Source organism: Carica papaya, chromosome 8 (assembly GCF_054855325.1).
Source record: "Carica papaya isolate Zhongbai chromosome 8, ASM5485532v1, whole genome shotgun sequence".
In the NCBI taxonomy this organism is placed as follows: Eukaryota; Viridiplantae; Streptophyta; class Magnoliopsida; order Brassicales; family Caricaceae; genus Carica; species Carica papaya.
This window is the reverse complement of record NC_142316.1, coordinates 859,100-881,742: the sequence shown is the minus strand read 5'-3', so window position 1 is coordinate 881,742 and position 22,643 is coordinate 859,100. Positions and strand designations below refer to the sequence as shown.

Sequence of the window (22,643 nt, the reverse complement as noted above, 5' to 3'; positions counted from 1 at the left end):
TTAATTAATGACAACAACCAAATATCATAACTTAAGACACGATCAAACTTGAAACACCCAAACATAGGGAAATAGAAGCTGAACCTCACAAGGAAGCAAAGTTCGAGTATAGCCATAACCGTAGCGAAAACCATATTTCTCCAAAAAAATCCAGAAACCTTCTCGCGGTCTGGACCTAGATGGTAGCTTCAACTGCAAGTAACAAGCATCATCTGGTGTCTTACCCTCTTTAATTGAAACTTGTGAGACTTCCTACAAAATTAGAAGTTAAAATAATGGATGAGATTTTCTTATCCTAAATGCAACTAACGAATATTTAAATAAAATTCTAAATCATTTCAGAATACATGCAGAAACAGTCCACTACTTCACAATTATTATGGAGAAACCATTTGCTATTACTCATACAAGGAGACACAATCCAACTCTTCATATTATAAGTAAAAACCACTGAACTAGATACCACAAGGGAAAAATTTTATCAATTATCAGCACGAACTTAATCAATTACTTTATGTATCTCTCGTGCCTGCCCAATAAAACAACCACTCAGTTGAATACATATTTTTAAATAAATAAAAATTTAATAACACAAAATAATTATGTTACTGTATGACCTCTAACAACAAATTTGGATAAAGGAAAGTCGAAAATAGAAATGGAGGTATTGAATGCTGAAGTGGGTTTCCCTTCAGGCCTGTCACAATCTACAAGCCAAAAAGTGGGATAATATTTCAGTGGTAATTATTGGTCAACAGAAACTTATCTTATTGTTCTTCTTTTGTTTTACTTGTCTTTCCTCCCCCTCAAGCAAACAAACAGGGAAAAAGGGCAGAATGGACACCGTTACCTTTTTGCCTTTGCCACAATACCATATAGAGAAAGAAGACAGGAGGGAGAGGGAGGACAGAGAGTTCTAGCTGCCGAACAATTTAAACATACGAACTGCATCATGCACACACTAAGCTAGAATAGAAGTGTTTAACAAACTGTCCCAGTTGGTGAGTATAAAATTATTTCTTCAAAAGAGTATAAAATGACTCACCTCACAACATAAAGAGAATAATCTTTCAGCAACCCCAGCATTCTTGACTTTAGACTGTAAGAAGAATACTCAAAAATATCAACTACATAATACAGAAACACTGCACCCAAACGAGCTCATTAGAAAGTGAATAATAGGTAATTTATGAAGTTCAGTGTCTATCACTTACTCTCCCATATACAATTACAAAATAGAGTTCATCATTAACCAAGGAATTGAATATCTAGAACACTAGAAAAGTATATTGTAACACCATATATGTCACAGCTTTCACTTCCCAAAAGAATAACAAGACAGCTTTTTCAAAATACTACAAGCAATAGGCATAAAACATAGATGATCTTATTTCATAATTTTTTTTAACACGGGTTCAAACAGAAGAACATGGAAAAACATAGAAACAACTGTCCTAGATATTTATGATAGTTTATGTCTTACAACTATTCCTTAAATGCTTAAAGATGGGTCTAGAAATTATCCCCATATAACTAGTGATGTGGGATAAAGAGAATCCGAGCAGAATATTTAGAGAAAAATTATTGAGAACCAAAATAAGAGATCTCGAACCTAAATAATTAAATCAATAACTTAATAGTTTTTAATTATCATAAAATAGTCCACCAAGTATCTAAGCTACTATACTCTTTCACAGGTATCAAAATATAATTAATAAGGGAATTCTTAAAACTTTTTTTTGAGGTAAAAAAGTGTGTATGTTATGTATATGATACCAAGGGGGTATCACCCACATATAAAAATATTTACAGATCAGTTAGTACATCAATAACTTGCCTAAAATCATCCCATCCATAAAGATCATGACCAAGTATTACAGCTCCAAAAGTATGTATCCACCTATTTCTAATTTTGTACAAATCCCCCACATACCCATCAAATGCTCTATTGTTCTTTTCTTTCTATACAACCCAAAAAATGGTTAAGAGGTATAAACTTTACAAGCTTTGATTTCTTACATATCCCACCTCAAGCCCCAAGTTCCTCCCTAACCGTCCCCGCCATTATCCAGTTAATGCCAAGAAGACTATAGACCATTGTTCAAATATTATATGCCACCGGACATAGGCACAAATGGTTGCAGGATTCAGCATTCTCCATGCACATATAGCAAGCATTAGCCATGATATTGCCCCTTCTCATCAGCATATCGATAGTTAAAATACATTCTGACTCGCTTCCCAAGCAAAAAAAAAAAAAACCATTTTTGGAGGAGTGCTCGTTTTCCATATGTGTTGAGCGGGAAGATAACATTCTCTCCAGTATCCTTGACAAGGTGGTTATAATAGGAGTTGACCGTGAACATTCCATTGTTCTTTAGCTTCCAAACCAACTTACCACGTGTATCATTCAAATGCATGCTAGACAAAAGATGAAGAAGCGCCACAAACTCATCAATCTCCCAATCATTAAGATATCTTTGTCAGGAACAAATTCAATCCACCCCTACCTTCCCTCTCTCTAAAGACCTCCTCCACCACCACATTCTTCCTTTGTGCAATGGCATAAACTCTTGAAAATAGGTCCTTGAGACTCCTCTCCCCAAGCCACACATCCTCCCAAAAATGAATTCTATCTCCCCTACCAATCTCCTATTTAACACACTCTAAGAAATGTTGTCTCCCAGCTCCAATTCTCCTCCATAAGCCCCTCCCATACGGTCTCACCACCTCCCTGTAATCCCTTCTCTCCATCTCATTCCCCCATCTAGTCTCGACAACCCTACTCCAAAGCCTCCTCTCCTCCATAAGGTACCTCCACGACCATTTCCCCTACAATGCCCTACTCACCTCAACCAAGATCTACTCCCCAATCCCCCCTTATTCACAAGCTTTTTTACATCTTTCCATTTCACCAGATGATATTTTCTATTACTCTCATTTTTTTTCACCAACTGATATTTTCTATTAATCTCATTATCTCCCCAAAGTAAATGGCACTGAATATTCCCCAATTTCTTTGCCACCTTCACGAGAATAGGCACAGCGGATAAAAAATAAATAGGAAGGTTGGTAAGGATACTTTTTATTAGTGTTAACCTCCCACCTTTAGATAAGAAATCTATCTTCCACCTTGCAAGTCTCTTCTCAAACATCTCAATCACCGGGTTCCAAGTTTTTACATCTTTATATCTAGCTCCCAAAGGAAGCCCAAGGTACTTAATCCGTAATTGTACTATGTAGAAAAATAAAACTTATCTAGGAATTCTGCAAAATAGAAAAATAAGCTAATTAATTGATAGGAAATACTAACTTCATACCACTAATAAATCAATAGTTACTAGTTCCTAAATAGTTAAGTACCTTAATGATACACGAACATAATAATTACATAAATATCTCTTAGTTTTGTTTTTTGTACCATAAGAGAAAAGCAATTCTCAGGTGTTTTCCATACTTGCTTCTGAAGAAACAATCTTAAATCTAACCAGAATCATCCAAGTGAAAGTTACAAGTCTTAACAAAGAAACACTCATCTTTAAAGAGCTTCTCATTGGGGCATCCAGAGAATCACAATCCAGTGATGTAGTGCTATAATTAAACCATGCATATTTTTCTGCCTTTTGAGATCATTGTACAATTGCCACGCAAAGTTCTTTAAAGACTCCGAAGGACTTAAGTAAGAGGATCCCCTCTCCATCTTCTCTTTATAAATGGTACGGAGGTCCTAAACAAGTTGGTTGCTAGAACCAAGAAGTTGAGATTGATTCATGGGTTGCTTGTGAGCGTTAGATAGGAGGTTGTGGAGGTGATTTGTCTACTTCTTGTTGATGACTCTTTTATTCTTTTCTAGGCAAGACAAGGATGTCCTTATATACGTTAGCTGCATTCTCTTTCAATTCCAAGTTGTGTTGGACTACGAAGATCAATTTGGCAAAGTTAGAGATGATGCCCCTAGGGAAAAGGTTTGATTTTGACGTGTTAGCTAGTGTTTTGGGGTCTAGTGGCGTAATCTCAAGTTACCTCTGGAGGCTAAATATGAAAACAACTCAAGTTGGGATAAGAGTTGTCTAAATTCGATAAAGATCTTGAAGGGGGAAACGGAACTTTCATTTAAGGGGGATAATATCATTTTCATCAAATGTCAACTACCTCAATTGCCCATCTCGTTTTTGCATTTGGTCCCAATTCTTGCTATAGCGAAAATAAACCTAAGACTAGCCTTAGTTCTTGTGGTCGACTCCAAAGAGCAAACCAAAATCCATTTGGTGGCTTGGTAAACTCTGATGCAACCTTCTTTAGGAAGGTTGCATCAGATTCCATTTAATTAATGCATGATAGGGAAGCCTTCCACAAAGGGCAATCAAGGGCAAGTATGGGCAAAATGATAGGGATTAAAGGACAAACAATCAAGAGACCCACATGTGGTGGATTTATGGAAGAGAATTAATACAATATGGGATAAGTTCTGTCGTTTCTTCTAGTTGTGGGTTGCCTCGTGTAGAAAGGTGAATTTCAAACAGACAAGTCATGTGATGGTAGAACCCTAAAATGATCTCTTTGATGTCATGTTTTCTTTGGCTACAAGAAAGAGGCAACATTGGATGAACCTGTTAAAGCCTTGTTAAGTCAAGTGGTATCAGAAATTGACCTTGTTAGGGCCCGTAACAATTAAGAAGAAGATGAATACGTTAGGCTTTTTCGATTTCTCTCCTAGTGCAATGTTCCACTCAATGGGGCTAATGAGCCAATTTGAGAACTAGCCACGAGTGGCTCCTTTTCTAAGAAATCAATATTATAGAAGAAGTGCCATAGAGAAAGAAAAAAAATCCAATTTCATTAAATCTTTCAACATGCACCTTGCCCATCTCCCCTTTGTTGTTTAGGACATTATCCTTTTGAAAATTATTTGGAAGCCGAATGCGTACTTGAGAACTGATTTCTTCTAGGTGGCAACAAGGTCAAAAATCCTTACCAAAGATCATATAATAGAGAAGAAAGATTGTGGGAGATGGGTATTATTTGTGCAAGAGGGAATTGAAACTCCTCATCACTTTTTTTTGGAGTGACTCTTCTCCTTTCATCTTTGATGAATTACTCTTAAGTTCCTGAGCTAAGGTGGGAAATTGATGGCTTCATCACTTGATGTTTGGCCCTTACCAAGGTACCTAGAGTGATGACAAAAGGAAAATGTTATTTATATTATCCCTTTGCCTCCCTCGTGGGTTATATGGAAAGAGATTAATAGGATTTTTTTAAGATGTAACCTTACTCTTGACTAGACATATATGGTTCCGAATCTAGTACTTTTCGTTTAAGGTAGCATTCTTAATTCTCATCTGAGGAGATCCCTTTGACATTTTGGTATTCTAAATTCCCCTACTTCTGCACTTGGGTGATACCTTCTTGTCATCTTGTCTTGATACTATATCTGCTCTTTTTCTTCTGTTAGAATATCACAAAATATATTATAAAATATTTTTATATAATTATTAGTTGATTTCCTAGTATTAATAGGGTGATTTATGTTTCCATATATAAATCTCTTTTCTATGTATATATACCCCTAACTCTATGCAATGAAAGTAAGTAAATATTCACAATTCCTTTCCCTAAATCATACATGGTATCAGAGTGGTTAGGATTAGAGTTTTAAAAGTCAAATTACATCATATTAAAAAAATGGTTGAACAACCCATTTCCGGAGCTGGATGAAGACAACTACCGACTCCGGTCAGTTCAGAGTGCGGCCAGTACGGTGGTGTACGCAGGAAAAGTCGAAGAAGCAGTCCGCGCGGCAATTTGAGGTTGCGTGCGGCAGGATTGTCGGAGGAGAGCATCCACGAGGGTCTTGGGTTCCCGTTTGAGGAAAGAAGGCACAGAGGAGCTCGGTCAACCGGCTACACGAAACTAGAAGGCCGAAGAAGAGAAAGCTGCGGCGGAGAAGATCGCACAACAGTAAGTGATTCTCCGCTTTCTATCGCGATTTAGGGCATTTCGGCGAGTGTCATTCCAGATCAGGGTGCGCATTAGTGTTCTGTGGTGATTTCCGACCAAAAGGAGGAATTTTTGTGTTTTCCAGCGGCGGCGCGTGAACTTCGGTGATAGCACGTGTGGTGGCGCGTGAGCTCCTGTAGTGGCAGTGTAGCTCTCTTGGGTTTCTGTGTGTGAGAAGGTACTCTATTTTCTCAAAATTTCTGCCTTATTTGCAGTGTTTTTTGGGTATCTTTGATTGTTGCGTTTTGGGTATTATGAGTGGCATATTTCTTATAATTTCTGAATTGAAACGAATATTGTCTGCTACTACTATCGTGAACAAGGGCATATAAAACGGTATTGTAAAAAATTACAGAATCGCAAGATACAGACTGCTAGCATTGTTGCTGCTACTGTTAGTTCATCTTATGAAAGAACTGTTATGATTTCATATGACAAATATGTTAAATTCACTCAGTATCATGAATTTTTGAATAAATTTTCTACTTTTGTTGAATCAAAGAAAACATGTCTCATCTCTTCAAACATATGGGTGATTGATTCTGGTGCTACAAATCACATGACAGATAATCTTAATATATTTTCTAGTTTTCAACCACACAAAACATATTTTCCTGTAACTATTGTTGATAGGTCAACTTATAACATTGTGGGGTTCGGGACTACAAAACCAACTTTATCTATTATCATATCATCTGTATTAAATTTACCTAAACTTACTTTCAATCTAATTTCTGTAAGTTAACTAAAAATTTAAATTGTTGTATTACATTCTTTCCTAATCACTGTATTTTTTAAAAGCTTACAACAAAACAGATTATTGGTAAAAAAAATATATCAAATGATCTTAACATTCTTAATACATGGATGTCTCGATCGGTTGCATGCTCTAGTGTTATATTTCCATTTGAAGCACATTGTCAATAAGGGCATTCCTCTCTACATGTGTTGAAAAAATTATGTTCTCAGTTTCATGATATACCTTCGTTGGATTGCGAGTCATGTCGGTTTTAAAATATCATCGTAACCCGTCAGGTTCAAGAGTCAATAGACAAGCTAAGTCCATTTTTAGGTTGGTTCATTATAATATTTGAGGCCCTTGTCCTGTTACATCTAAAGCAAGTATTTTTTGTGCTGAAATCAAGACACAATTCAATGTTTCTGTAAATGTATTGAGAAGAGATAATGCCAAAAAATATATATTAGACTCATTTTATAACTATATGTCTTAACACAAGATCCTTCACCAATTCTCATGTGCTGATACACTATCTCAAAATGGAGTCGTTGAAAGAAAGAACAGACATTCAAAAGCTCCCAATGTACGAAATTTTTCACTATTGACGAACTTTGTTTTTATAATAAAAGTTTTACTTATAAAAAGGAAGGACAAAAGTAAGGACAAATACCTATAGTTACAAGAATATTCCCATAGTAAAAGAAGGCCTAGGTTAAAGAGTAAGAAAGTATGAGTCACAACACCATCATCAACCAAAAAATGGTAGAATGTTAGCAAGAGCATGGAAAAGATTTTTACCTATGTAATACATGACATATTTTCAAAAGCAAACATCTGACAAAAGAGACACATAATAGAGATTACTTATGAAGCATTATAAATTTTTTTTCTGAAGTAAAAGAGAAGTATGTTATTATAGACAAAGGTACCAAAGGGGTACCGCCCGTATACAAAATAATTGCATATCAATCAAGTAGCCAACAACCACCCTAATCTCTTCCAAATCTCTCATGGTATCACCCAACAAAATAAAATCAAAAGTCTTAATCCATCTATCTCTAATTTTTACGAAGTCATTTTCAATACTCTCAAAAACTCTCACATTTCTTTTCTTCCACACTACCCAAAAAATGGTAAGTGGAACTAAAAATAAACATTTTTTTCTTTTACATATACCCCACCAAGCCTACAACTCCTTGCTAACTATGTCCAAGATAACCCAATTATCTTTGTAATTTCACATCTTAAGACAAATTTAATTATTCAGGAACATATTTTGAGTCCTCAATACTTGATTGCATTTGATAGATTTGGTTTATTATTGGATCACTCCTAAAGTTGCATGTCTCAAGGGTATTGGCATCCAGGGAGAGGGAGTCTAGACGGTGGCGTAACCCCTTTTGCAAGGGGCCCTTTTTGCAGGAGTTTGGATCTTATGACCTTAACAAAATTGGAGGATTTTTCATCATTGTTGTACCGGTATCAAGAGTTATGGGAAAGGTTGACAAGTTTGCCTACATTATGGGCCCTCACAGGATGATCCTTCTCATAATATATGTACTACTTTTGTTTGCGTTTTGGATTTTTTTTTTTTTTTGGGTGTTTTGAGGAGGATGTCTTATTCTCCATAATTGTATTCTTCTCATTTTATTCCTAATAATACTGCTTTTTCTATTAAAAAAGAAAAAATAAAAAGGAGAAGGAGATTCAAAGCAAATACCTAAGCCATTTAGTTAATAAATACAGGACTTTAGAGAAAACATTCCTAATACCTAGGTCATCATCCTCTCTTAGAAGACAAAAACACATCACAAAGAACCTCTCCAGATCTCCCATACTGTAGACCATAAAAAATTTCCCCATGATCCTCTCTAACTTAGCAATTATCCCTTTGGTATTCTACACAAATATTGCATACAATGCACTTAGTAAGTGATCTTTTCTCCTAACTGAAATGAGCATTCCTTAGTTTAGGATGATATAAACTTTTGAAGAAATTCCATGGGCAAGTAGAACCAAAATGTTGCCTATCCAACTGTTAAAACCTATGCTTCAGGGGAAAAGAAATTGTTTGTTTGCTTATAGACGGCATCCTTACAGCGCAGTTTGAAGAATACATTAATTTCTACCAAAAAATAATGTAGGTCATGCATTTTGCACAAACATTCCAACAGAAGAGAGAGAAAGAGTGAGAGAGTTTATACTACATAAACAGAATACATAGACGAGCTGTACCTTGTTTCTCATTCTTAAGCACCTCAAGCAGAGTAAGCTCAGCATTTGTCTCAATTCACTAACATGACTAGGATGATATATAGGTATTGGTAATTGAATATATCCAAAATGACCTGTAAGGATAAAACAAAACGAACTTTCAACATAACCAATTGAAACCTATCGGTACAACCATGACCATAAATTCCTGTTATGTACTTCTTATTTTTACATTTGTCAATTTTATGTATGAAAAAAGCCATTAATTGGCATTGATACTTCAATATATCCAAAATGACCTGAAAGGAGCATAATAAACAGAACTGTAAACATAGCCTACTGAAGCTTCTTTGGTAGACCCATGACCATATATTCCAAATATGAGTACCTTATACATACGTACATATATATATACTCTCGTAATATGTACTTATTTTTTGAACTTTTGGTCATTTTAATGTATAAACATACAGCCACAAATGAAGAATCACGCACCTTCGCATTTACCAGGTTCAGATGTGCCACAAGATTCACATTTACCAAACTCAAGAGGCAAACCAAGGAAGGGATTAGTAAGCTGACTAGCATGAGTAACAGGACAACCACTAACAGATGCCTTGTGCTACAAAAGAAAAAGAGAAAAGAAAGTTAAAGACAATTATCCGTTTACAATTAGTTGGTCTTATACAAACAAGAACACCGAAAGCTTCAAATCTAGTTCGTATTAATCTACTCTAGCTTCAGAAAGAATATATATATATGGCAAGAACCCTACACCAAAGTTATCACTTAAATTTATCCTTGTATACAGAGTATTTGGCACTGGTGATGGCTTTCTTGTAGGCAAAGCAAACAAAACGGCTAATGGGTCATCAAAAGGAATCAATATGTTCTTTTCCTAATCATTTAAAATAATAGCCAGATGCAACTAAAGGACAAAGGTTCCTCTTGCATCAGTGAATTATAGAACAAACAACTCAACAAAGAGAGATATCAACTTACAATTTCTTCATAGGTCGTCAAACCAAATCGAATTCCAACTATTTCTCCATCTAAAACAGCCAAAGATGAATTCTCCTCCATCTCTAACTTTAGAAATACTGCCAAGGAGTTAGCAACAAAAATTGTTAACAAAAACTAACCTTTTAGGATAACCTTTAAAAGAATTTATATATGCAAGAGTGTTTCGAGAGTGAGAGATCCTCTCTGTTCCATGTCTTTGTTGGTTCATATGATTAGTACTAAACCATGATACTATAGTGACCAAGAGATTCCTGATAGCAGAAAGAAAATCTTTTGCCGTGATCTTGAAGGGGGAAGTGACTAGGATTGTTCGTTAGTCTAATAGGAGCATTGTCCAATATCAGACTAGATCAAATCAGACCGTCTGAACCTGGAATATTTTTTTAATTGTTGGGACCAGATACTGGACCCAGTAAAGACACAACCAGACCAGACCAGTCCTATTCAGGCCCAGGCTTTTTCCACTTTCTGAAACCTCAATTCAATTATCCATAATCAGTTCTCAAATCATAATATGTTGCATTTGCAAAGGAGTTAAGATGTTTCAGTTGAGGCAATCTAGACTAGAATGAGAAGAAAAAAAAATAAAGATTGGATTAATGTGGAGAAAAGCGGTTGACAATTTCTTTCTTTAAACAGTCAAAGAGATTGCAAAAATGTTTACACTTAAAGAAATCCGATGAAAATATATGACCTTAACCACCTCAAACTAGGATTAAAGTAAATAAAAACTAGCACATATAAACAAAGCAACCACCTTCTTATCGAGACAAACTTAATTACCACATCGAGGGCAAGAAGAAGAGACCCAACCAAGAGGTTAACAGACCAGAAGACTAAAAGGTGGAGACTAAGGCATTCTACAACTTGCCTAAACAAAGTGAGAGCAGTGACTTTGCAGTATCGCCGAGACTGCATAAGTGGCCGAGGCGGTCCCTGGGTGGACTGGTGGCATTAGTCGCGCTGCTCTGCAACTGACTATGGACCAGAGATCCTGGTTCCTGGAGTGAGGTTGAGTGAGAGATGATGAAAAGAGACTGAACAGAGAGAAAGAACTGACAGGTGAGAATAAAACAAGAGTGAGAAATACTAGAGGGTAACATTCTGACAGAAAAATAAGTAATACACAAAAAGCAACATATTAATTCTCCTTAGAAAGCAGAAGAGAAGACTACGAACATCGACTGAGTTATTTCCCGAGTAAAATCCCACATGCAAATATAGAAAAGCCGCCTGATGGACTGTAACAATGAATTGAAAAGACACACAGAGAAGGCGGAACAGAACCAAGAAGACAAACCAGCAGGGCTTAGCTTGTTTACATGACGAAATGAAGGAACAGACTCGGCGAATAAACCTTCCAATAAGTTTATTTTCTTTTTCCTGATTTCGCCCTTCATTTTCATTAACAAAAGCAAAAGGAAGAACCAAATTTACCTGAAAATATCTGCTCGTCTCTGCTTCAGCTGCTATAGGAACTGTTAACCTAAAAGGAAAACCCAAGTTAAACCCCAAAAAACAGGTGTAGGGAAAATGGGTATGGAATCGAATAAAGAGAAAGCTAAACCGTACCTCGTTTCCCGAGAAAATGAAGCAAGAGAAAGAAAATAACTCCATAAGAAAAACAGAAAAAAAAAATGCCCATGGAAAAATGTAGCCTCCCTATTCAAAAAATTTTCTCAACACAATGCCGCTAAGTTTCCACGCTTTTTTCCCGTTCCTTCAACTTTCTCGGCATGATCCAACCAAAAAAGGAAAAAATGAGAAAGAAAAGTAGCAAGAAAATACCCAAATTGCTAGCCTTCTCAGCAGTATTGACTCATTGAGAGCGGAAGCAGCGAGCCCTAAATTGGCTGGAGAAAAAAGGAACAACAGAAGCAGAAAAGGCCGACTTACTATAGACCAACCGAAGTGTCCGTTTAGCTCTAGTTTTCCCTCTCCTTCTCGCAGGAGAAAGAAAATTAACGACTGCGTCCCTGGTTGAGAGAGAGAGAGAAGGAAGTGAAGAGAAATGTAAAGTAGAATTTTACTTCTAAAATAAATTTATAAGGAATGTAAAAAATAAGGATTAAAAAATTAATTCTATAAAAACTGTTTAAAATTTCATTTTAAGTATTTTTTTCAAAATAAAAAATGATTCCTAAACTTTTAAAAAGTGATGCACTTTATCTTAAATTTTTACATCATATTCGAATAAATTTTAATAATAATTAATTAATGTATAATTATAATAATATTTAGTTAATAGTATATTAATATATATTAATTATATATTTTTATTTAGATTATATATAATATATTTATATTTTTAATTAAATTATTTATTATTTATAATAATAAATTATATATAAAAAATATATAATGAAAAAATAAATAATTATTATATATAATTAAATTAAATTTTTATATTTAATAAAATAAATAATTATTATTTATATTATCATATTGATTTAATTTTAATAAAAATAAAATTATTTGTATATTAAAAATAAATTATTGTAATTAGATATTATTATATTAAATTTAAAATTATTTCAACAAATAAAAAATTAAAATGTGTTTAAAATAATCACATACCATAAGTTAATTTATTAATTAATATTGTTTAAAAAATTTATCATCAATAAAATTCTATTTGTGCAATCATATATCTTTTATTAGTTTTAAACTTTTAAATTTATTTTTTAAACAAAAAATATACAATATATATAAGTATGTAGATATTTTATATTCATATTCAATGATAGGAAAATATATAATTATATTTGCATTTAAATAAATTATTATTATACATAATCAAATTAAATTTTTATATTTAATGAAATAAATAATTATTATTTATATTATCACATTAATTTAATTTTAACAAAAATAAAATTATATATAATTGAAACAAATAGTTAAAATTATATATTATTATATTAAATCTAAAATTATTTTAATAAATAAAAAATTAATCATCAATAAAATTTTATATGTGCAATCATTTCTTTTTATTAGTTTCAAACTTCTAAATTCATTTTTTAACAAAAATGTAGAGTATACATATACATATGTAAATATTTCGTATTCATATTCAATAATAAAAAATAATTATATTTTTTTATTAAATAACTTTATAATTAAACAAACACCACAATAAACCAAAAACGCTTCAAAAATGTAATTAGTAAAAAATATTGTCCATAAACAAGCAAATAAAGATATAAGAAATTAGTTCATTTAACATAAATTAATCAATCTAAAACAATAAATTAGCCTATCAAAATAATAAGATTCATCCATTAAACATCCAACATCAGTTTGACAAAGATTCCTAAAATCATAATAATAGTTTTTCATTTTGGCAACATCAACCTCCGTTTTCAATTATCTGAAAATTCGAAGAAAGCAAAAAATCAAAACCAATAAAATAACAAATAAAAAATAATTAAACTTGAGATGTAATATTAGTTATTACATGGTAAAAAAGCAAATTGATCATGAAAAAACTACACCAATAAGAAGGACAAATCATTAAAACTTTAGCCATATTTGGTCTATTCATAAGCATCATAAAAAGCTTTTGTTTCTATAAGGGGATCTAATCTCAAACGAGAAACCTCTTCATATAGCTCTTCTGCTGAAACAGACACTTTTCGAATTTGTTAATATTTCCTTCACTAAATTTCAAATAGTTAGAATTTTAGTAAGATATTCTTCTTAATAGACCGTTGTCAAACGTCTCGCTTTTTTCCGCATTAAAGACTCTTGCACCTCATATTCAGATTCTGAAGTAGGAGTTTCGAGTGTTGAAGCCTCACATGAACTATCCAGACTATGAAAATTAAAATTACCACTTATGTAACAGTCTGAAACTTAAAAGAAAATAAAGCTTTTAATTAAATACGAAAGCGAAATAATAAAATTTAATATTTATATTCCTTACGCAATAATTTAGAATGTAAAATACGGCTACGGGAATGTCCATTTTAAGAGAAATTACAAAAATCAATGAAATAAATAAAAAGTTAATAAATTCTAGGATGACCTTTACTAGCTTCTAAAGGGAGTCCGGGTGGTGAACTATTCATAACCCTCTTATCGATGGGGATCTATGTAGCACCCAACATTTATTTTTTTTATAAATATAATTATTTATTAATTGAATTTATTTTATTTTGAATTGATTTAATAAAAATAATAATAACAACAATAATAAAAAGGGTGAAAAATTAGTTAAGGATTTAATTGAAAATAATTTTAGAAACAATGGGTAAATTTTTGGGTTCTAGAGGTATTTTTGAAAGAAAAATCAGAAATCGGTGGTCAAAATGTAATTTAAAAAAATTACACTACGTCAGATGCCCGATCAGCAGCCCTGACCAACCAGGACGCGCCAAGTGGTAGAGGCGCTGACGCGGGAGGCCACGGGGGGGAGCCGCGTGGGCGATCGGCGTGCGCGCGATTTAACGGCTGAGATTCGTTACTACACGCACGGACGACCCAGATTGAATCGCGATGAACGGTTCAGATTCACTCCCTATTTAATCGCGATTGAACAGTTCAGATTAAAAGCGATAAACGGCCCAAATCGAAAGCGGATGGGTATAAATAACCTCATCCACACTCAAACCCTAACCCTAGCCGCCAGAGCCCCTCGCTGGAGAAGACAACTCAGCCGCCGGGAAGTCGACCGCTGCCGCACCGGAGTAATTTTTGACCGCCAAACGAGGTAAAAATTTCTCCTCTTACACGAACTTCAATTTCAAACCCATCTATGGCCAAATCGGAGTGAAAGAATCGGCCAATTAGCCGAAAAACGCCATGGGGTGTTTTGAAAAATGCCTCTGATGAGGCCCTTCTCGATTCCCATTCGATGTGATTTTTTCACCGTTGTGATCACCGTCTCCTTCTCTACAGGTTGATCGAAGTAAAACACCAAACCGCAACGTGAGCTAGAGGAGCCGCCGCACCAGAGCGCCCCACCGCCGGTGAGTTTGGTTTTTTACGTTTTTTTTGTCCACCAAGGACCTTAAGTGTGTTTTCTCGCAGAAACCGATGCAAGTTTGGCTGAATTCGGCCGAAAACGACCAAAAATAACCAACCCGATGAGGGTTGTCGTCGTCGGAGCACGGCAGGGCCGCCGTCGCCGGAGCACGGCAGGGCCGTCGTGCCGGATTTCTGAAATTGGCCGAGTAGACCTTGAAACTGATTTTTAGGTTTATTTGAGACATTTGTAGGTACCATAAGCGCGTTCCAGTTCCTAAAGAAAAATTCAGGGAACCTAGGGACCGCCCGTAGGCGCAGTAACCATTTAATTTTCAACGTCAAATCAGGTAAGGACCCATCGCCCTATTTTTTATCATAGATGTGAAGTTTGAATAAATAATAATAAGATTTTTTGTATAAGTTAGATAAATATACATAATTAATTACGGTTTGCTATTGGAGCCCGAAATCGGACATTGTTCTCTGTTGATTTATTTTACAGTTTAAATGCATGATGATATCTAGTTTAGAGTTTTAAATGGATGTATTACTGTCTTACTTGACCACTGTATAATTTTGAAATTTAAGATATGATTGTATTACCGGATGCATGTTCATTGTTTATGTGATTGTATTTAATTTGGTAACAGAGATTAAGGAGAAATAAAAAAGGGATGTGATCTAATAAACAGATAAGATAACAGCCTCACTAGATATCCTGAGAGATAGTGGACGGACCGGGTTCATAAAGAACTCTACCGTAAACGTTGTCCCTTACCGGACGGGGTATAAAGACTTGGTCATTTGGCGCTCATACTGGACGGGGTATGGGGACGGCCCTGGAATTAAGATTGTTAAGGAAAATGGTTCACATGTAGTTGAGACACCCCTATAAATCCCCATGGATACTAGTAGGCTGGTGAAATAAGAAACGGTGATGATTAGTTATTGTTAATGAATATGAATTTATGATATGTTCTATATTACTGATTGTGCATAAAGTTATGATCTGTATGATGTTATTTTCTTTATAGGTTATTTTCACAGATTCCACAATGGTAAGAAAAATGGTAAATGATTTTACTTTTAACGAATGTATTGGTTTAAATTTAGTGCTCCATTAGTTGTTTTTGGTTTTCTACCAACCTTTTCTTCTGTGCCGGCGATATAGTGTGATGTCCTTACTAGGTTAGTGTAGCTCACCCCTTATTTAACCATTTCATATCAGAAGGACCTGGTTCCCGAGCCCGATCCGCAAGAAAGCTGTGAGTAGATGCTAGATGCTTTATAGTTTCATTTATTTTTTTCATTTCTCATATTTCTTTCAGATAATTTATTCTGTGATGTTTGTTTAGTACTTTTAAGTTATCGTGTAAAGGATGTTAACCTTAACCTTTATTTCGCTTCCGCACTCAAATTATTATATGCATTTCCTTTTAAATTTCTGGGGTCGTTACAATCTAGGTCTTGATTCTCTTGATATAAAATATTTAATGAAAGGGTGAGTTACACTAGTCTATTAAGAATATCATACTACTCACCGATACAGAAACTAAAGGTTGGTAAAAATTATAAAAACAACCAATTGAACTCTTGATTTAAGTAAATTCATTTATCATAAAAAAAATCATTTATTGCATATATTTACCGTTACGATATTTTCAAAATCGACCTATAGACACAATAATTCAAATAACATTTCAACATCATATTCAAGTGAGAAAAAATAATAAATTTCTATTTTTATTTATCTACTGGTATCCCTGAATGTAGCGCCCGGACCGAGGAGAGAAAAAAAAAAAAAAGCCACGTCGGCAACCACGTCAGCAGGCCCGGTCAGCAGTCCCGGCCAACCGGGGCCTGCCACGTGGCAAGACCACGTCGCTCCTGAACGGGCCACGTTGGCGATCCGCGTGGGCGCGATCGGACGGCCCAGATCAATCGCGCGATCAGACGGCCCAGATTTAATCGCACGGACGGCCCAGATTTAATCAAAAACGGACGGCCCAGATTAAAACAAAATGGACGGCTGAGATCAAAGGGCAAGGGGTTATAAATAGAACCCCCACACCAGACCACAAACCCTAGCCGCCTGCCGCTCGCCGGAGAAGACGAACCAGAGGCCGACCGCCGCCACCCGCCGCCGCACCGGGAAAATTTCCGACGGCTGATCGAGGTAAATTTCATACCCCCTACTCGTTTTTCCACGCTGATTCCTCCTATGGCCAAATCGAAGCCAAAATCATGGCCAAACGGTCGGAATACGCGGCCGAAGACCAGCGGCGCCGCCGCGCCCCCTCTCGGTTTTTGCCTCCGACGAGGCCCTTCCCGGCCTCCGTTTGATGCAATTTTTATATCACCGTGATCACCATTCTTTTCTCTACAGGTTGACCGGAGCCGAATCACCAAAACACGAACGTCGCCGGAGAGCCGCCTCACCCGAGAGCGCCGCCACCGGTAAGTTCCGTTTTTCCGTGATTTTTTGGCCCCCCGAGGGCCTTAGGGTTGTTTTCTCACAGGGACCGATGCGAGTGTGGCCGAATTCGGCCAAAAACGGCCGAAAACAGCCAACCCGAGGCGACTCGCCGCCGCCAGCAGCGGCGCCGTCGCCGGAGCACGGCGGAGCCGCCGTGCCGGAGTTGCGATTTGGGCCGAAAGAGGCCCTGGGCCTAATTTGGGTTTTTTTTGGAACACGTGCAGATACCGTTAGTGTGTTTCAGTTCCCCGGAAAAAATTTAGGAAAAATTAGGGACGGCCTGTAGGCGCACTGTGAATCGTATTCGGATCCCGAAAATAAGTAAGGACCCCTCACCCTATTTCCTATCACGGTATTAAAGTTCAAAATGATAAAACGGTATTTCTTGAATTAACGCATGTGTGAAATTGCTTAAGGTTGCTAATGGAGCCCGAGTCTAGTGTGATTGATGATTTACTGTTATTTGGCCTGTTTTACAGCTCTAAATGCATTATGAGGTTTGATGTGTTCATTTTATAGTTTCGAGTGCATATATTACTGTTTTATTAATTATGGGTTGAAAGATTGAAGAACTGATACTGTGTGTTGTCTGTTTGGCATGAATTACGATTTGCTTTTTTTTAAATGTGAATTGATGATGCTTATTGAGGAAAAGGAAAATGAAAGATTGTGTAGACTGATAATTGTATGATGGGGTTAGCCTGACTAGATATCCTGGGAGATGGTGGACGGACCGGGTCCGTAGGGAACCCTACCGGGATTGTGGTCTCACATGCCGGACGGGGTATGGAGATCTTATGGTTTTGGCGCCCATACCGGACGGGGTATGGGGACGACCCGTTTCACCCTCATACCGGACGGGGTATTGAGGTTTATGGTTTTGGCGCCCATATCGGACGGGGTATGGGGACGGCCCGTTTCACCCTCATACCGGACGGGGTATTGAGGTTTATGGTTTTGGCGCCCATACCGGACGGGGTATGGGGACGGCCCTGGAAACTGATTATGAATGTTAAAGGTTAACGGGTAGCGGGACCCCTATGGACCCCCATGGATACTAGTAGGCTGGTAAATGAGAAAAGGATATGTTGTATAATGATTGAATTACAAAATGCGTGATAAGTGCTATGTTTTACAGCTTATATTATTCTATGATTGTGATAATGTTATTGTTTTCTTATATTGTTTCATGAATTCCACCGAGGTAAGTGGATGGTAAAGGTTTTATCATAAATAAAAAGGATTTGTTATAAATCATGCTCCATTGGTCTTTTGTGTTTTTCTACCCACCTTTACCTCCGTGACGGTGAGATATCGTGATGTTCTTACTGGGCTAGTGTAGCTCACTCCTTATTTAACCATTTCAGATCAGGAAGACATGGTTCCCGAGCCCGTTCCGCAGGAGGACGACGAAGGGGATGCCTAGAGACTCTATAGTCATACTCATAGTTTTATTTTCGAGTTTCTCTCTTAGTTAGTTTAATCTTTTATATTTTAAGTACGTTTTTGGTTTTCGTGTAAGGGATGTTAACCGAAATTTTGATCTCGCTTCCGCATTTAATATTTATAATATAATTTCCATTTTGAATTACCGGGGCTGCTATACTGAAGGCCCATAAAAGTGTCTCACTACGCATGAACCCATATCCAACATTGTTGTAGCGCCCGGGGAAATTTAAGAAGAAAAAAAAAAAACACGTGTGCCACGTCAGCAGTCCTGGCCAACCAGGACCTGCCACGTGGCAAAACCACGTCGACCGGGGACGGGCCACGTTGGCGATCCGCGTGCGCGTGATCGGACGGCCCAGATCAATCGCGCGCACGGACGGCCCAGATTTAATCAAAAACGGACGGTCCATATTAAATCAAAATGGACGGTTGAGATCAAAAGAAAAAAGAGTATAAATAAGACCCCCACACCAGACCCCAAACCCTAGCTGCCTGCCCTCGCCGGAGAAGACGAACCAGAAGCCGGCCGCCGCCACCCGCCGCCGCACCGGAGGGATTTTCGACCGCCGATCGAGGTAAATTTCATACCCCTGACTCGTTTTTCCATGCTGATTTCCCCAGTGGCCAAATCGGAGCTAAAATCCTGGCCAAACGGTCGGAAAACACGGCCGAAAGCCAGCGGCGCCGCCGCGCCCCTCCTCGGTTTTTGCCTCCGATGAGGCCCTTCCCGGCCTCCGTTTAATGCAATTTTTATACCACCGTGATCACCATTCTTTTCTCTACAGGTTGATCGGAGCCAAATCACCAAAACACGAACTTCACCGGAGAGCTGCCGCACCTGAAAACACCGCCGCCGATAAGCTTCGGTTTTCTGTAAATTTTCGGCCCCCCGAGGGCCGTAGGGTTATTTTATCGCAGGAACCAATGCGAGTGTAGCCGAAAACGGCCAACCCGAGGCGAACCGCCGCCGCTTGCGGCGGCGTCATCGCCGGAACACGGCGGAGCCGCCGTGCCGGAGTTGCAATATTGGCCGAAAGGGGCCCTAGGCCTAATTTGGGATTTTTTGGAACACGTGCAGATACCTGTAGTGCGTTTCAGTTCCCCAGAAAAAATTCAGGGAAAATTAGGGACAACCTGCAAGCGCACTGTGAAACCGTGTTCGAACCCTGAAACGAGTAAGGACCCCTCACCCTATTTCCTATCACGATTTTAAAGTTCAATAAATGATAAAACGGTATTTCATGAATCAACGAATGTGTGAAATTGCTTAAGGTCGCTAATGGAGCCCGAGTCTAGTGTGTTTGTCGGTTAACTGTTATTTGACCTGTTTTACAGTTTTAAATGCAGCATGAGGTTCAATGTTTTCATTTTATAGTTTCGTGTGCATATTTTACTGTTTTATTGATTATGGATTGAACGACCGTGATATTGATGCTGTATGTTGTCTGTTTGGCATAAATTACTGTTTCGCTTGTTTGTATGTGGATTGATAATGCTAACTGAGGGAAAGGAGAATGAAAGATTATGTAAATGGGTAAATTGTATAATGTGGTCAGCCTGACTAGATATCCTGGGAGATGGTGGACGGACCGGGTCCGTAGGGAACCCTACCGGGATTGTGGTCTCCCATACCGGACGGGGTATGGAGATCTTATGTGTTTTGGCGCCCATACCGGACGGGGTATGGGGACGGCTCGTTTCACTCTCATACCGGACGGGGTAATGAGGTTTATAGTTTTGGCACCCATACCGGACGGTGTATGGGGACGGCCCTGGAAAAATGATTTCAAGTGTTAAGGGTTAACGGGTAGCGAGACCCCTATGGATCCCCATGGATGCTAGTGGGCTGGTAAATGAGGAAAATATGTTGTGTAACGATTGAATTACGAAAAGCTTGATATGTATTATGTTATACAGTTTATATATATGGTTTCATGATGATGATGATGTTATTGCTTTCGTATATTGTTTTATGAATTTCACCGAGGTAAGTGAATGGTAAAAGTTTTATTATTAATAAAAGAATTTGTTGTAAATTATGCTCCATTGGTCTTTTTGTGTTTTCTACCCACCTTTACCTCCGTGACGGTGAGATATCGTGTTGTCTTTACTGGGCTAGTGTAGCTCATTTCTTATTTAATCATTTCATATCAAGAGGACATCGTTCCCGAGCCGGTTCCGCAGGAGGACGACGAAGGGGACGCCTAAAGACTCCATAGTCATATTCGTAGCTTTTACTTTCAAGTTTCTCCTTTAGGTAGTTTGATCTTTTATATTTTGTGAGCACGTTTTTGGTTTTAGTGTAAGGGATGTTATTCAAATTTTGACTTCGCTTCTGCATTTGATATTTTTAATATACATTTCATTATGAATTTCTGGGGTTGTTACAGTTGGTATAAGAGCCAGGTTCCCTCGGACCCATCCCTTACACAATAGTGCCTTAGAGAAATACTCACCGATATATCGTTACTCAATCATTCCTTGTGAATGCAGGTACACGGGAATGAGGAGAGGAAGGCCCCCACTAAACCGAGCGGCCCCAGATAATTCACTTCGGAAGGATTTAGATAGACTATTCGAGATGGTGGAGGCTCTCGCAGCTGCCCAGCGAAGGCAAGAGGAGAGAAGGGAGTTACCAGGACCTCCTCCGCTAGCGCAGGTTGAGCCCCCGCTACAGCAGGCTGATCCCGAGCCACCCCGGTAGGAGCCTATTCCTCCACGGTACCACCCGGCACCACAGCCGCGGTACGACCCGGTACCACAGCCACAGTACCAACAGGTGCCGCCACAACACATTCCAGTGCCCCCACCACATCAGCAGGCGCCACCACAGGGTCCCCCAGTTCATCCTCAGCCAGCCCCAGTCCCTCTACCTCGGGACCCCGCTCCCTCCTTGATCGACCCCGGCTTCATAGAGAGGTACAGAAGACTGAACCCTTCTACTTTTTCAGGGGGATCCTCTTTCGAAGAGGCCCAATACTGGCTGGCAGAGACTGAGAGAGCATATTAATTACCAATTTTACAAATCAACCGTAAATTACGCAAGACAAGTAATATATATATCAAGGAAGTACAATTAAATCATTTAACCATTCTAGTATATCATCATGTATTTAAAGCTGTAAATTCAACAATCAGTTAAACATGATAACAAATAAATAACTAACCGATTTTCGACTCCATTAGTAACCTGTAATTATTATTAAAAAATTTTAAATTACACAAAATACCATTTTATCGATTATAAAGCTTCAATTTCATAATAGAGAATAAGGTGAGGAATTCTCACCCAAATTGGTGTCTGAAACATCGAACTTTCTATTGCGCCTACTAGCGATCCTCGGGTTTCTTGATTTTTTCTATGGAGATTAAAACACGCTTCACGTACTTAAAAATACCCCAAAAAATCAAAAATTGGTGTTAAAAACTTTTTCTTGCCAATTTCAAAATTCCAATAACATAGCCGCCCCCGGCGAAGATTTGCCTCGATCTGATCGTTCTCGGCCGATTTTATACCCATTCGTGCTAGAAAACACATTAGGAGGCCTTAGTTGGCAAAAAAAAATCAAAAAACAAAAATCTACCGGCTGTAAAATTTTCTAGTGCGGCAGCTCCACCGGCTCACCTACGTAGCTGAGCATTTTTCTTTGGTCAATCTGTAGAAAAAAAAACGGTGAACACAATAGTGAAAAAATTGCACGAAATAGAAAATAGGAAGGGGCTTATCAGATGAAGTTTTGGGTTTTACCCATAACGGCGCCGACGGGATTTACT

At 37.6% G+C, this 22,643-nt stretch overlaps 1 protein-coding gene across 1 annotated transcript in view; it reads right to left on the bottom strand.

Moving 5' to 3' along the window:
• NRPD1B (nuclear RNA polymerase D1B) overlaps positions 1-11,977 on the bottom strand; it is a 41,013-nt gene extending 29,036 nt beyond the window's left edge. Inside the window, exons 1-7 of the mRNA XM_088210292.1 lie at positions 11,762-11,977; positions 11,411-11,459; positions 9,953-10,050; positions 9,446-9,572; positions 8,972-9,084; positions 1,046-1,099; positions 85-252 (exon numbers count right to left, since the gene is read on the bottom strand). Of these exons, the coding sequence (XP_088066418.1) occupies positions 85-252; positions 1,046-1,099; positions 8,972-9,084; positions 9,446-9,572; positions 9,953-10,033 (543 nt within the window). The 5' untranslated portion in view covers positions 10,034-10,050; positions 11,411-11,459; positions 11,762-11,977. The remainder of the gene's footprint in view (positions 1-84; positions 253-1,045; positions 1,100-8,971; positions 9,085-9,445; positions 9,573-9,952; positions 10,051-11,410; positions 11,460-11,761) is intronic.
• Between the last annotated feature and the right edge of the window lie 10,666 nt (positions 11,978-22,643).